The sequence below is a fragment of the Chanos chanos genome, chromosome 7 (genome assembly GCF_902362185.1).
Source record: "Chanos chanos chromosome 7, fChaCha1.1, whole genome shotgun sequence".
Classification (NCBI taxonomy): Eukaryota; Metazoa; Chordata; class Actinopteri; order Gonorynchiformes; family Chanidae; genus Chanos; species Chanos chanos.
Window position 1 is genome coordinate 5184784 of NC_044501.1, and position 17466 is coordinate 5202249.

At 39.5% G+C, this 17466-nt stretch overlaps 1 protein-coding gene across 1 annotated transcript; it reads right to left on the reverse strand.

Moving 5' to 3' along the window:
* Window positions 1-934: 934 nt before the first annotated feature.
* On the reverse strand, window positions 935-14439 carry LOC115817210 (adhesion G protein-coupled receptor E3-like). The gene is made up of 14 exons (XM_030780476.1): window positions 14394-14439; window positions 13917-13970; window positions 13405-13764; window positions 12662-12733; window positions 8252-8431; window positions 7937-8054; window positions 7351-7528; window positions 4214-4375; window positions 3711-3917; window positions 3042-3274; window positions 2749-2815; window positions 2381-2472; window positions 2116-2278; window positions 935-988 (listed from the first exon to the last, which is right to left on the reverse strand). The coding sequence occupies exons 1-14, from the start codon at window positions 14437-14439 to the stop codon at window positions 935-937; spliced, it is 1986 nt and encodes a 661-aa protein (XP_030636336.1).
* Window positions 14440-17466: the final 3027 nt, after the last annotated feature.

Sequence of the window (17466 nt, forward strand, 5' to 3'; positions counted from 1 at the left end):
GATAGTATGAATCGGTGTTTATTACATGATCATGAGAGAAGCACACCTCAGAGACGAAGCACAGTTGTCCCTGAGGTAAAAGAAGTGCAGAGCTTTTCATACAGAGAGACAAACTTCCAAGGACATGTGTGGGCGTTTACAAGATACCTTATCCCATGGAGCACAAGATACTTGGTGTTCACTCCACATGTGTTACAGACACACAGAGGCCTTGTCTTCTACTTGATAAATGCTCATTGTTTTAACACACAGATATATTTCACAGAATACAGTAATTAGGCAAGCACAGCTCCCTACAATATTAACACTTCATCATGATAATAGTGATGAGGCACATTTTCCTTCTAAAAGTTACAGTCATGATGCAAAGCGATACTTTTCCCACCTTAGAAGAAATTCCTTGAATTAAACTTTGATATAAACTCTAAGAAGAAGCCTTCCAGATCTGTAGATATTTGCTCAGGTTTTCAAATTTCTCTATTCCACAAGAGAGGTTTATTTAGAGTAAAATGTGTCACAACAGAGTCAGATATCACCGCCTCCTGCCCTGCTCACTCAAGAAAAACTAAAAATGTTCAAATTAGGGGGAGGGGACATTAGCAGAACAGTGTCATTACTCCATAGCCAAGTTTCTGTAAGAAAAAAACAAATCTAGTACATGACAGTTATATATATCATCTGTGACTTATTTGAGAGTGAATTAACTGATTCTCACTGAAATTCACCGGTTTTAACTGATTCTCACTGGTTTCTGTTAGCATGGAACACCTAGTTATTTTTTTTTATCATGTATAATTGTGAATATCTAGCTACAACCATTGGAACTTTAGATTTTAAGTTTACTTGACTGAACTTTTTTAGACTTGGCAATAATTGCTTTAAGTTAAGATTTTGAAGCTTTTCATGGTCCAGCTGAATGTCTGTGATGAGAACTTTACTTGTGGCAACGCCACAGTGCGCCCCACCACCTCTTGTACTGCCTCCTGACCTGAAAACACAGATGAGAAGAGAAACAGACAGGGTCAGATGAGGGTAAGTCTATGGTTGCTGATACACCGTCTATACTAAGGCAAGTTTACCGACAAACTCTTGAGAAGTCAAAAAACACAAAGGTAAAAATATATGAAGTGATATGTGATGATACATGAAAGCTTGCGCACTTGAACACATAAAAAGCAGACATTACAAGAGAGTTGTAGTAACAGAAGGTCATTTCCATTCTAATTTCCCTAGCTACAATCAGATGGAAATGTCAAGCTGTAAGATAGATCTTTACACCCATTAAAGCCCCTTTCAGATATAAAACCTGGAAAAATGTCCATGTTAACTTTTCCAGCAATGTTGGAGGATTCTCCCTTTCACACTTGCAACCCATTTCCAGAACATACATGACATGAAAATCCTGGAAATGTAGGATATGATGTTAAACATACATGATGGAAGACGCTGTGTTCTGAACAAAATGGTGGGTGGACAGATAATATTGAGAGTCAGTTTGTTGACAATGTTACTAATTTACAATGCATTTTGTCAACAGCTTATATTATTACACGCAACATGGGGCTCACAAAGATATGTTCATGACATTAGAAATATGATGGATGATTAACTGGAGAGAGGCAGAAAAGAATATGAAGCAGCTAGACTCAGATATGTAAAATACGTCATCAAAGTGTAACACGCTTAGTAATTTTATTGCTTTGGTTTATACTTCAGTCTACCCAGAACACTGAAGAGAATGTCACTTAGTCTGGTCCTGGAACATTGTCATTTAAACTTTAATACTCTTTTTCACTTTTCACTTTTAAATTCTTTTAACTTTTCAAACTTTTTCAGCACTACATAGGACAGGGTCATAGCTTACACGTGTAACAGGTGAGACTAAGAAGGACAATGTCATAGCCACAGGTGTAACAGGGGAGACCATGTAGGACAAACTCATAGCTACAGGTCTTACAGGCTAGACTGTATAGGTCAAGGTCATACCCGGAGGTCGAAAAGGGGAGACCAAGCAGGAATAGTTTAAAACTTAAGGTGAGAATAAGTGGCACAAAATAGCTACAGGTGTAATGAGTGAGACTAAATAGGCCCCTGGGGAATTGGAGTTGTAGTTACCTCTTCATTGAGGACACAGTGGACCAGGAAGATGAAGGTGCCTTGCTGGGAGTTGAAGAAAAGGAAAACAATCTCCACGGACTCACTGAATTGTGTGAAGAAGCCCAGTATCCATGGGCAACCGAGGATAACAAACTGGGCCAGGGATTTGAACACCATAGTCCTAGAGAGTAGGATACATGCATTTACAGACATTTTAACTATCTGATGGGTAAATACAGAATTATATTTTCAAACTCCATTGGGTTTGTAGATTGTTTGTTACCTGGTGGATCTGAGCTGTGCGACCTCAGTGTTCACTTTCTTTATACTCCAGCTCAGACAGATGATTATGACAATGAAAAGAACCAAATTGACCTGGACAGGTAAACACAGAGTCAAATATTATCTTCTCTAGAAATAAGACTGGAAATACAGTGGGGGAAAAAAAAAATCTTTTTTTCACCAGTGATGAATGAAAACTCAGTGATATATCTGGCACTATTACAAGTGAATGTGATGCTATTCCATTTTTAGATAAATGTTCAGCTTGATATTGTCTTATGTTGCATGATCATTCATAGCATCTCAAATTCTCCCTTGGTCAAATACAGACTTATCTACAATGATGGAAAATGTGTAATGTGTACATACTGCTAGAATGAAGCAGACAGGACCCAGGAAACTCCAGATGAAGTCACTGTCCATCTTAATCCAACACCTACAGACAGCAGAAACACACAATACAAAACAACAAACTGTCAGTCAGTAATAACATGGTAGTTAGCAATTTGCACTTTGTTTTGAACTTTGCATTCTCTCTTTATCATATTCAGCTGAAACGGAAAGACTGAACAATTCTGAGGAAGCCAATCATATCAAATCAGCATGTGACCTCATAATTCTCACTCTTATTGTCCAACACTCTGTCTCCTCTCTGTACTCACTCCTCACTGCCATATCCATCAGGCACCACCCCCACAGACACTGAGACCACGGCCAGAGAGATCACATAGCCAATCACAAGCAGGAATCCCCAGTGAACCACCTCCTTCTGTTTGGATCTGATCTTTGATAGGTTCTTGACTGTGATGAAGAGTAGTATGGCCTCAATGAACATCCACACAAACGCAGAGAGAAAAAGGAAATGGAGTGTTCCAGCTATTGCAGCACAAACTCTCTGAGGAGATAGAAAAAAGATCAGAAAGTTGAATGAACATCACATCATTGCATCAGCCCATCATCATGTGTATGAATGCTAAAAATGAGCATTTATGTTTGTGAAGTTCTAACTGGCCTATTGTTACCATTGTGGGGTTAACTGAAAATGTGAGACCCAGTGTGCAGTTTGAATTATTTTAATGTGTTATTTTGCCATGATTCCAACAAGAATGTATGAGTGAGTGGTTAAAACTGATGTATTTTCTGGGACGATGAAACTGAATTCAACTGACTCTTAAATGGTACTCTTCCACTTGACTGATGAAACAGGTTTAGTCCTACTACTGAAAAGCTACCTGACTCCAAAAGTAGCCACACCACCACCAAACTGAAAAGCAGTTAATCTAATAGCTTTGGTACTTGTGGCAACGCTACTGCTCGGCTATGGTTATTACCTTGTGGATGCGTATATAGGGCAGGAGATGTTGGGTGAGGAGGAAGAGGAGATGGGCCAGCAGCAGACAGAGAGAGAGGTTGAGTAGAGCTGTGTTGGTCACGCTTGAGTTCTTCCCCAAGACAGCAAAGGTCAACACAGCCAAGAACAGAAAGACCAGCCCAACAACCACTGCTACTGTGCTTACAAGATCCTTGAGATAGTTGCTCTGAAAAACAACATTTTTTTTAAGCACACTGGTTCTTTTCCCTGTTTCAAAAACATTTCAACATTGAAGCTCTGTGAGGAGTGAATCCTTTGTTTGTCGAGTTTCATACATGCACGTTTACTCTCAATTTAACACATGGTAAATTAACACACTGTTAACCACACTGTAAATTGAGTCTAAGTTGTCCTGCCACTGATTACAGCCACTAGTCGTTTCCCTAAATATCAAAGGTCATCAGTGAATATTCCTTTTACATTGAGTAGACTGTATGTTGTGATTATCTGCTCCTGTGTTACCTTGGGTGGTCTTTTAGTTTGCATGATGAGAGCGAAAGTGGACAGGTGTACACAGGAACAGACTGTGTAACTGGAGTTGGTCTCAGTGATGGAACAGCCGTCCACAACCCATTCACTAATGTTCCAGTACACACAGTCCAGCAGACCTTTAGGATCCATTTCCTAATCAAGAAAGGCATGGAGATGTAAAAAAAAAAAACCTTTATTTAAAGGCTGAATGTGTCATGCTCAGCCATGACACCAGCAGATAAGTTAATGAAAAGGCAGAATCTTGATCCGAAAAAAGAGGTTCAGCAACAGGAAACTATCCAAGAAAACACACAGAGCTTACTACAAGGCTTGATCAGGAATTGTACACCAGATAGCAACTCAAAACTGAGCAAAGAACTGAAGAAAACAAGAGGCTTAAATAGACAGACAGACAGAACAAGACACAGGTGAAAACAATACATCAATAATGAACTAAACAGGCATAACAAAGACTGAGGACACCACATGGCCAAAAAAAGAACTACACTTTCCAAATACATGACAGGACCCCCCCCCCCCCCCCCTCCGGAGAATGTCTCCCAATGTTCCTTCTGGCACAATCAGGATGTGTCTGGTGGAAGTCCCTGATAAGGTTGGGGTCTAGAATGGGGGCTGGAACCCAGGCTTGTTCCTCTGGGCCATACCCCTCCCAATCCTCCAGATATTGCAGACCTCCCTGAACCCAATGAAAGTCAAGGAGGCAGCGGACTGTATAAGCGGGTTGGCCATCAGTGATCCGAGGAGGTGGGGCTGGTCTATTAGCGGGAGCCAGGAGTCTAGTGATTACAGGTCGTAGACAAGAAACAGGGAAGTTGGGGTTGATCCGCAAAGCCCAGGGAAGTTGCAGATGGTAGGAGACCGGATCAACCCTTCTCAGAATCTTGAAGGGTCCCAAAAACTGAGAAGCCAGCTTGTGGGACTCCACCTGCAGGGGAAGGTCCCGTGAGGACAACCAGACCCTTTTCCCAGGGCGTAGTAATGATATGGGCCTGCGCTGGCGGTTGGCCTGGAGTTGGTGGCGTCATGCAGACCTAAGAAGGGCAGACCGTACCCTCAGCCAGACAGGTCTGCATCAGCGGATCAAGTTATGGGCCGACCGGACTCAAACATCAACCTCTTGGTGTTATGTGCATATTCTGCCCAGAGAACATACCTGCTCCAGGAAGAGGGGTTCGTGGAGGCCAGGCATCTGAAGATGGTCTTGAGGTCTTGGTTGAGCCTCTCCAACTAACCATTAGACTCTGAGTGGAAACCAGAGGAAAGACTGACAGTGGCCTGTGTCAGCTTGCAGAGAGTCCTCCAGAACTGTGAAGTGAATTGAGGTCCACGGTCGGAGACCATATCTACAGGGAGACCAAACCCCTTAAAACTTGCTGGCAGACAAGTTCAGCGGTCTCTTGAGCAGGGGCGAGTTTGGGCAAGGGGACAAAACGACAGGCCTTGGAACACAATCCACGCTGATCGGGATGACTGTGTTTCCCTGGGAAGGAGTGAGACCTGTAATGAAGTCCATGGAGATGTGGGACCAAGGGCGTTTGGGTATGGTTAGGGGATTCCTCAGATGTGTCTCTGCTGGGTCTTTGTCCATGGCTCAGTCTTGCTGTAATGTATGACCTGGGAATCGAACCCGAGGCTCTGGCTTGAGAGCCCAGTGCCACCAAGTGCAAGACCCAAATGCAGGACGCAAGGCAAAAGTAGGACAGTTAAAGTGATTTCTCTTTAATGAGTGAATCAGGGCAGAGGTATCCAAGACAGTCACGCAAAAATCAGTAAACAGAGAAAATGGCAGGCAAAAACAGAGGTTCAACAACAGAGCACAATCCAAGAAAACACCCAGAGCTTAGTACAAGGCTTGATCAGGAATTGCACACCAGGTCACAACTCAAGACTGAGCAAAGAAAACAAGAGGCTTAGATAGACAGACAGAACAAGACACAGGTGAAAACAATACAACAATACTGAACTAAACAGGCACAACATGGCCAAAAAAACCCTACACTTCCCAAATACATGACATCCAACTATCACACACAGCAGAGCTCCTGAAGTCTGGTAAGATCTGATCAACTTGACTCCTTAGCTCTGTGGATTGGGGTCTGAGCATTTGCTTCAGTTTCAGCAAGCACATCCTCTCTTAAGCTGCCAGTTACTCAGAGAACCTTTCTTTGATCACCAGAAGAGGCCACAGCCAGGTGGGATGTCTTCATCTTGTCTGAGAAGTCAGCATCTAATCCTGCACATCACTTAGGGTTTCTTCCACTGTGCATTCTTTCTTTAGATGTTCTGCATCTCGACCATCAGAAATTTTGTGCTGTTGAGTGATCCAGACAAAGACACAGTTTTGTTTTAATATGAGAGTTGAATTTGTATTTTATATGGTTTCAGCAAGGAGGAAGACAAATTTCCTTCCTCGCATGGTACCATTCAAATGGGAAGCCCCGTTGGGGAATAAACCAGGAATTAAGAGAGAAGGAGTCATAAAGCATAGGAATACAGACCCAGAAACCCTGGAGCAGAGCGATGTCACATACTGAGAATGAAAAGGTTAATGACTCCATTGACCAGAGACAGGGTCAGAGAAGTGGGCTTGTGACCAAACAGTCAGTTTGCTTCTCAGGACCGGCAGGAAAACGTCCATGGCTGAATTGCCCCTGGGCAAGGCACATAACCCCCAACTGCTCCCCGAGCACAGGTGTGCTGCTCACTGCTCCTGTGCCTAGTGGCTGTATGTGCTCACTACTGGTGTGTAAGGATGGGTTAAATGCAGAGGTCAAATTCACTGCTCACAGTGTGTGTGTGCCATCACTGAGATGTAGCCTTTAATCTTAATCTTAATCTTAATCTTAACCGATCAGCTCAATGATGTAATGATCTGGCAATCTGAAAGCTGGTGAGGCTGGAGATGAGACAATGTTGGATCACTGGACATGATTTGTGAGGTTGAGTCAACCTACTTGAGCATGCTGACATAATGAGTTAGCAAAAAGAACAAAAGAAATAAAGCTTACTCTGATGTGCCTCAGGGTGAAGTTAACTGGTTTGGTTAACGTTTTGTTGCTGGTTTTGGAAAGGAAGGCTGAGAAAAGAACAAAAGTAAAAAAGCTTACTTTGATGTGCCTCAGGGTGAAGTTAACTGGTTTGGTTAACGTTTTGTTAGTGGTTTTGGGCAGGAAGGCTGAGACCACTCTGGACGTCATCGTTTTGACTGTGTCGTTCTCTGTGCGAAATAAGGAGGGTTTCAGCATTTCTTCCATGTTCTTGTAGATGATGAGAGAGACAGCAGCACTTCCTGAGATACACAAATAAACGATTTATCCAGCAACACATTCAAAACATTCAAAAGTCAGACCACAGTATGTCTACCAGCATGAATCACCATTACAAAGACAGTACCCAAAAGCCCTCCCTCCCAGGATCACCTCCCTCACAGTAAATAATTCACCTTTTCCACGGGTGTACTGTAATAAGTTGAAATGTTATTAACTGAAGTACTGCCTTTGAAAGTTAAGATGATGTTTAACTGTAAACATGAACAAACAAACAAACAAAAAAACAGGGCTGAACTGACAAGAAGTACATTCAGACAAGTTCACACACTTTACATTTCTAGCCAGCACTGTGACTGAGTTTGTATTTAAGTGAAGAAAACAAAATGGAGTAATGGAGGCAGATCTGCTTCATGAGGTTTACAACTTACCATTGTTATTTTTTGAAATACCAATAAGGTCGATATCCAGGAGAGCGTCGGGGGTGTTCAGCTGTAGAGTTTTCTTGAGGGTGGTATTCCATCCTACAGTGAAGATTTTCACCTCTACCTCTACAAAAGACAGTGAGAATCAAAGACTATGTCTAGCCATATGCACGTGAGCATGTGAACAGCAGGACCTGTTTTTAATGAGAACTGCTGAGCAAGTATCACCAAAGCACTGAGACCCCAGAAATGATCAGAAATGATCAGCACTTTGTTGAACTGATCTGGTGCCCTCTGTGGTCGATTTTGGTAATTACCTGTGCTGTTGAGAGTGATACTGATGTTGCTCTGGGTAGGAGTTGGCTTCACCACAGCAGATATCAGAATTTCAGTGGCCAGAAGAAACATGTTTCCCAGTGTGGCCAGCTTATTATCGTTTGGGGTATCAGCTATTATAATGCTCTGGTAATCAAACAGCTGACCTAAATGAGTCCTCACTGTCTGAAGACACAGAACAGAGAGATTAACAACACAATATCTCCATTATTCACGCATACACAGATAGACAGACAGACACTATTTTAATTTGTAACAGAAAATGAATGTCGACATTAAACAAATGTTAAGAACTGTATCAGTCATATCGCATCACACCGAGTCGCACTAAATTGTTCCATATTAAATTGTGTTCTTTCTGTATAGTATTGTAACCCATGTATTTAGATACGTATGGGATCGTCTTATAAGGGAGAAGCACACACCCATAATATGTATAATATATACTGTATATATATGCATAGAGACACACACACACACACACACACACACACACACACACACACACATATATATATATACATATGGAGGGGGAGAGAGAGAGAAAGAGAGAGAGTGATGAGAAGGCAATGGGAGAGGTGGAGATGTGTGAATGACATATCATATTTAAGAACATTTATAGTGTAGCAAACATGAAAATAAAAAGATTTGATTTGAATACATGATACAATTTGATATTAAGATCCAAAACTGGCACATTTTTCATGAATGGGACCTCATACGCAGCTCTGTCTGTGCGTGCATATAACTCACCTCCTCTGGCAGTTCGACAACTGCTGACAGATTTAGTAATTGCTTCAGGAGTTCATGACCACACTCAGCAGTTTTATCAACCTAAATATCAACCATCACAAAAAAGAACATTTAGCCTCTGTCACCTCATGTTACAAAGTAACACAGCTACAATACAATAAAACCTGACTGATACCATTGGGGTCTTCAAAAGGCACAGGGCGTATATGAAGAAGTGGATTTGCCCAAAGCCGCACTGTGATACCTTATCGGTGACTATACATATCAGTAACACTCTCTCATATGGTCCTTATGTGTCAATAACTTGACCTAACTGAGAAAATTAGTCTACTTATGTCAACATAGCCCATGTGACATGGTTGTTAATACAGATTCCAGCCTGTAACCAGAATTACAGCTGAATGTAACTGAGTGAAACTCTTCCCTTTGCTGGGTATTTGGAGGGTCCCACCACTTGAAGCACATTGTTTCCTCATATTTTTGTTTAGTTTTTCAGTTAAATGAATGAAATCTGATGTTTTATTTTGGTGTGACCATGCCACTGACCTATTCCACAATCAACTTGGGGTATGTTGGACACAACCATTCCTGTTTGACTCTCCTTCTCACCCAGAAAGCATACAAGCAAATTGGAACAGAAAAGAAACTCTGAGTTTCACAACAGTGTACACACATTTGATTGTGCAGTGTGAGAGGGACTGTTATAATTCAAAATATAGCATTGTTTTTTCACTATTTTGTTTATAGTGGATCATAATCATTTCCAGCAATGTTTCATTCATTTCATACTTATTTATGGATGCTGCGTACTCTCAGTGACATACTCTCAGTATATAATTACCATGTATGTCACTTAACATCATTTGTTAACACAGAGGATAAGATCATGTGACCTGAGGTAAGAGTCATAAGCATGTCATAAATTGCTGAGTCACAAGTATTAATTAACTTTCCAAAGTGATATTCTTAAGCTGCTCTCCAACATACCTGGCATTCCTTAGGCAAGTTAATAGGTCCTAAATGAGAGAGAAAGAGAGAGAGAGAGAGAGAGAGAGAGAGAGAGACTTGGATTAAACTGTAAAAAAGGATTTGTTGACTCAACTTAACCCTGTCAAGCCATCTTGTTGATTTGACTGAGTTTACTTATATCAGCGTATAGTGTCAAGTTTATTACCCTTAAATACATTAGCTGATACAAGTTACAGTTTGCTGACTCAACTTCCTGTGTCAAAGAATTTGGATTACAGAAGAATAGTTAAGAGAACTGAAAAAGACATTGGTTGAGCTTATTTCATTAAATTTATACAAATGTGAATCAAGTTGGATCAACATGAAATAGCCTCACTTCTTCAGTTCTTGTTAGGAAACATAGTGCTTTTCTTTATATCACTGGTTTAACTTCAGAACATATGTCAGAAATGTACGTCTGAAATCCAGCAAAGAAGTTGGCTACCATCTTCCTCTAACCATCGTTATCAAGTAGTACATTTAAATTTTATCTAGTTAGTTCATCAGTAGGCAACGCGAATTAATCATCTAGTCCCTGCCTCAGATGGCCCGTCACCACAACTTTTGATGTATATTAAATTTTCAGTTCATTTTGCTTATTGAGCATATGTTAGCATGTTAGCAAGCTAGCTAGCCAGTCAGCCGTGGGTTGGACATTCAGCAAATGTACGTACTTGATAACAACGGCAAGAGGAAGATGGTGGCAAACTTCTTTGCTGGATTTCAGAGTGCTCGACACTGTGCGTGTGGCGATGACATCGTATTGTGGCACATGCGTGTAACATAAAATACCGAGGCTGATGTATGTTCTGAAGTTAACTGAAGGGAGTATTATAAGTTTTCAAGTGTTTTTTCAAGTTGAAGTGGTTGTAACTCATGATACTTTGTTGTAATGTGCAATGAGTTCACTCAGTATGATTGCACTTGCCCATCTGACTAAAACCCCAAGTCCTTTTTTACAGTGTAGGCATACTTTACATTGGAGTTGGATTGTGTGACTTTGTTGTGATACAGTGAGCTGCTCAATGAATGAGAAGTATCAACAAATCCAATGTAGTGGAAATAATTATTGAATTGGTTAATATGTCTAGCATGCTTTTGAGATTGTGATATTGTGGCTTTCAAAGACCAACTCATTATAATGGTATCACTGTGAACAATAAAAAGAATTTGGTAACTTCAAGCTCTAATTTCATGCAGCTTCTGTCAGGACAATGTAAGCATTTAGTGGAGGTGTTGCCGTTGCTCATGTCCAGAAAGGCTGATGATCCACATAAAACACGGTTATGCTGTTAGGGTGTCAATTAAAGGACTTTGAGAGGTTTTTAGAATGTTCTTACAAAAAATTAAAAAAAAGGAAAAAGATATGTTTGTCTACTTTGATAACTTGTGAAAATGGCAGAGTGAGCAAATGGCTTAGAAGAAAAAGTTTTGAGAAGAAAAGGTTTGGAAAATCCAATAAGGTTGCGATGAATGGGATTTTATGGTATCTGTTTAAATATATCTAAGTGGTGTAAGAAAGGTTCATTTTAGTGCCCAAATGGAAATGTTTTGGGAAGCTGATGATCCACGGTTATGGTGTTTGGTAGCCATTTAAATGGCTTTCAGAAGTTTTTGGAGTGCTCTTTCACAATAATAATAATAATAATAATAATAATAATAAAAATAATAATAATAATAATAATAAGCCCTCTTAGATTTCACTTAGCAAATTGGACAAATGGATAAGTAATAGTTTCAGATAAGTATTGCAGATGAGTCTCAGATATTCTTTTAAGTCCATTTGTGACTTTTCTCTGTCAACTCATTACAATGGCAGTCATAACTGCTAAAACAACTAGAGTTTAAAAGTTTTTTATAGTTCCCTCACACACACGAGAAAAAAATCTAAATATATTCAGGTTTGTATATTTTGATAACTTGGCAAATGAGACCTGTGCTTGGATTCCACCTGGCAAATTTGAAAAATGGCTTAGAAGAAAAGGATTTGTACAGAAAATTGCTAGAAAATCCAGTAAAGTTGCAACGAATGGAATGTCACTCTATCTGTTTGAATATATCTAAGGAGTGTAAGAAATGTTAATTTTAGGGAACAACTGCTCTTCTGGAAAGGTCATTTGGACTGAGTTCAACATAATCGAAATAACGATCAAGATAACAATCAGAGCAAAGTTGTTAATAATGAGCATCTACATCTGTTGTCAGAGACAGACTTGCTCAATATTTGGCGTAATGCCAAAACATGCACTTATGTTTGACATGTTTGCTTGTTGTATGTATTACTTTTTTGAATAAGTATTGCAGATGACTCTCAGAGATTCTTTTAAGCTCATATGTGACTTATTTCCATCGACTCATTACAATGGTAGTCATAACTGTTAAAAACACAAAATTATTGCAATAACTTTTACACCTATTTTCCTGACAGAAATTGTCTGAAAATGTAACCACTATGGAGCAGGAGCTGTCTGAAAGGGCCAATGATAAAAATAATCAAGGAATCAAAAAGTCCAACGTAGTGGAAATAAATGAGAGTAACTTAAATAGTCATTCAACAGACATGTATAACACCTTGTCTCACAAGAAAATTTTCCAATCTTGCAAAATGACACCCGCAAAAAATGACCTACCAGTCGTGGTTGTAGATGGTGTGGTGAGCACTGTAGTTGATGGTGCAGAAGTTGATCGAATCTCAACAGGCACTGAAAACAGGGGATAGTAGAAAGAATGAGAAACTCAGCATCAGTAACAAAAACAAATGTCATTTGGTTAAAGATTATGGATGGTGAAGGATTGTGTGAAAGCATAATGAGATTGTATACAGCTAATAAGGTGGAGAAACATGTATGACATGCATGTATAGCATTCACAACCAAATGACTGATTTGGTTGATTTGGTCAATGTTAACTTCTTTTCTATTGAATGTGTCCTCAGTGAGGATATGCACGTGTCACAGGTCAGATACAGGGCTAGTATTATAACAGTAAAGCTTGTAAAGCATAAAGCAGTAGCTACTGTCTCTACACCACCTTGGCCATTAATGTTTATCCATTTGAAATGCTGGAAATATGGGGCTCTTAATATACTGTGTTCTTATAGTCTTCTGTTTGCTTTTGGGTTTGATATTGTATTTGTTGTTCCTCTTTTTAAATTTCCACTGTATTCCAGATGTCTGAAGAGAAAGCAGCGTTTTGGAATCAACAGTCTGAATAGAGTGGTCATAAACTGTGAATCCCTACTTTTCATTTACAAATATAAAAACCAGAAACACATCTGTCAGAATAAAGCCTCTATGGAGTTACTGTTGTCTATGACTGGACAGGTATTTCCCAAGCTACAATGACAGATCAGAGAGAATGTTCATAAGATTACCTAAACAGTATGCAGACTTGAAGTCTGGTGGCTTGACAAATTCATAGATGTAGTAATTTCCAGGACAGGCCTTCACTCGAATATGCGTTGAATTACTGGGACAGCAGACCTGTAGACTGTCCTCTCCAGCCTTTGGGTGGGAACCATTAAGCCACAGAGGCATCTGGGTGCTACATCTGTAATTAGGCACATGCGACTCAGGCATCTGAGTGCTCATTCCATGATAGAGAAGTCTGTACCAGCCTGACCAGTCTCTGTCACGGTCAGACTTATCTGGGGGTTTATAGTCGTCGGTCGCTCTCCATGGCTCATCCAGAACGTTATAGTTAAAGCATGGGTCAACACTGGGGCTGGTTACACCTGATGTAAGCATTTTCAAATGAACAGGTCACTCTCCTATTCTGATTGCAATTCAGACCTATGCTTAATGATAAGATACAAGGATACATAATGAAAGTAAGATCACAAATGCAGTTCACTAATCTGTAACTATGAATATGCTGTTTACTTACCTTCACTTACTGGAAAAGCCTTGTCCCACACATTCATCAGAACTAAAGCACCACCTAGTGAAGAGACACATTACCATGCATAAAGGTCACACAGGACTTTACTTAGGTACCTCACAGTACCTAAGTTTTCACACAGTTTACAAATGTCCCTTCGCAAGATTGAAAAATCAAGAACAAAAACATCAGTGTATACACATCATCAGTAAACTGGAATAACAGGCCCTTTAAGAGTTGTGAAATGCCCCATTACAATACCTGTTACTTATACTTAATCCTTGTATATACACATGCTGCAGTGTTAGACTATTACTGGGTATTTGACAAATGGAAGTCTTTTTTTTTTCAAAATTTTAGATTTTAAGGGGAAAAAAGATATTATACTACATAAAAATGGTTAGTTTTCAGGAACTTTCAGAGGTCACCAAGACTTCCTTATGCTTCAATATCTTTTATCAGCTTTTTCTGTCAACACCTCACACGGTTGTGTAATGACCTCGTCTCCTCCCTCGCTGGTTTCAACCATTCACCGATCAACGTCGCCGGATCACCCTCATCCCTTTCACCTGTCCTCACTCTGATTTCTCTGTACATTTAAACCCCTCAGTTCTGTTGCTCTGGTGTGAAGTCTACACCTTTCATGTGTTTGCTGAGCAGATTTGTTACAGTTCTAACTAGTCTCCCATTACCAGCGTCTGTGTGTGTGTGTGTAACCTTTTGTGTCCTGTTTGTGCCTTGTCAAAGTCCAGTTTAAATCTTGTGTTAACTCTGTTTGAAACTTCCTACTCGTGTGGTTAAATATACTCCAGTTACTCCGCACCTGTGTCCAGCTCCGTGGTTTAAATCCTGACAAGTTGGCCCTGTGATGTGACATCATTTGTGATTGAAAATCATTCAATATGATAATTAAGATCTCAGGATTGAACGCATGCTCTGCGAAAAAAAAAATAAATCAATACTCCCTTCAACACATCACCACATATCTTTCCCATGACTACAGACTTTATATTTATTTTTCAACTCTTTTTTTTTATGTACCAGCAATTTGCCTCACAAACCTGTGGAAGGTTGTTGTAATATGATCACATCGTGATGAAATATATGTTCTTAATGAAATCTATGTTCACACTGTCCTTTAAGCTCTGACTTTTTATGAAGTAGGTTTCCTTCTTTACGACTAGCACTACTTAACACTTAACTGTGATATGTGGTCTAAGTCATGAGGGCTTTTTGACCCAACTGTAGTTCATGCTCTTATTTTCCTTTAAGTGTCTTGCATGTGTATCTGGCCCAATACTGAACTTAGTAGGTGCATTTATGGCACAGTCATCTCCTGAATGGCTGGTTTGTACTCTGCTTGCTTTGGAAGTGGCTTTGGACAAAAGCATCTGCTACATGAATAAATGTAAATGTAAATGTAGATGTAAATGTAAATGAAGTGTTTGCTTAAATTATCTGAGAGTAAACCAACTGAAACTTTATAACCTACCTTTACTTCCCGTTCAAGACATAGCACCACACAGCATAACAGAGAACATAATAGAGAACAATTCATCTGATGTGTCAGATAAGGGTTAAAAGTAATTTTGTTAGGGATGTTTTGCTATCAGTAAACAGTGACATAAAAACATTCATTATCTTTTTAAAATGAATGACAAAATGATTAGAAATATAGTGAGCAATAAACACAATGAACCTAATCTCCCTCATCTCCTTCATCTCCTACTCCAATTCTTCACTCCTCTCTCCCCACTTCTCCGCTTTTTTCTTTTTTTATTTCACTTTTTTCCTTTTATCCTGACATATGTTAAATAAATCAAACTTGACCACAGTCAAAACTCGAGTGTTGAGAAAGATCATCAGTAAGGAACATACACACAAAGAACAGACACAAGGCTTTTTTATCTATGCTTTTATCATGATTTTTACATTTAAAAAAAAAATAATAATAATAATAGTAAAAGTGCCTATTACAGTCACACCGCAGGACACTGGATGTTTAAATCGAAAATACTTAAAGAAAAGAGGCATACTTAAAAAATAGCAATAAAAACACACTATCCTTCATTATTTTTTAATCTTGTGGAATTTAAAATAATAATTAATATGTTCTTTCAGTTGATTACTGTAAAATGAAGTGTCATTTCGTTAAACCGACTACACTAAACCAATGAACTAAATAGGTAATGTTACGCACAGCCTTGTGTCGGGTGACAGTTGGAGGAGAGACTTCTTACTTTGCAGTATATGCGCCCTTAATTGTTTCACTCATTGTGAGATTAAAAATAGAATCGTCCGTCTGGGTAGAGGGTCCCCCAAAAGGAGAATTAACATTTCCAATTCAAATAAAGACCTGACGCTTTGCTTTCAGACAGAGTCTGTCACTCAGTCAGCCAGAAAGCGCGTACCTCCCCGTCTCAGTCCAGCCTCATCCGTTCGGAAGATCCACGAAGCGAAAGCCTTCCTCTGCTTTCGCACCAAAGCCCTGTATACTTTCCATATACTGTGGACTCCCACACCTGAACGTGGCTGGGCTGGGCCTGTTCTTCCTCTTTTTCCTCTCCTTCCCTCACTACTTTAATGTAAGTAACTCAGCTAGAACATCTCCCAGACAGCTACTTTTGGTTAAGCAGTTAAGCATATCTCTTCATGAATAATAATCCATAAACGTGCAAAGTTGTTGTATTCACGCATATTAGCGGTTGTTATCACTGCCTATCATACTTTTTTTTTTTAGCTTTCCCGTGTGTAATTTACATGTTGTTATATGTGTGTGTGTAGCCAATTTGCCTTAGTTCCACCTACATCCCAATTTAAGCAGCATTAGATTCATTCTGTGCCGTTTGAATTTGACTGTTGTAATAAACGTTTACATTTTATTCTTTGAGCACGTCGTAAATCATTTTGTTGTCTACCGAATGTGGTGATCAAAGAGCTTAGTTATCTGTGGGAGCTGAATTCGAAGAATATTATCATAGTTGTTACATTAATACTATTGTTTAATAAATGTTAATGCTAATGAAGAGTTATTTTGAATAATTTCTAAGTTTAGCGTACAGAGTGCTGAGTTGGAAATAGAGTTCCTCAAAAGCAAACACCCCGCCCCGAACAACTTGACTGGAGTCGGATTCTCCAAAAAGATTGTGGTTATAGCTAAGCCATATTGGTATTCAGCCCAATATTCACCATTGGCACAAAACTAAAGAAACACATGAGTTGTGTGATCAAAAACAACAAGTTACATAGATCACAGCTTATGATAGCTGATATATGAGGATATGTTCACTGAACTGTCATCCCTACGGCCAAATTCACAGCAACACCTGAAAGGCCTGGTCATTTCATACATCAAATGCGTCTCTTCTCAGTGTACAGTATGGCAGTAAAACATGTGTCATGAAGGACTCTGACGAAGCATATAGTTAAAACTTTTGCATCACACATCTCTGTTCTGTGAAATTTTAATTTGCATGTCTATGAGTCAGAAATGCTATCTTATCTCTCATCTCTGTAACATGCATGAGTATGTCCAGTACTGCTTTGCATACTTGTT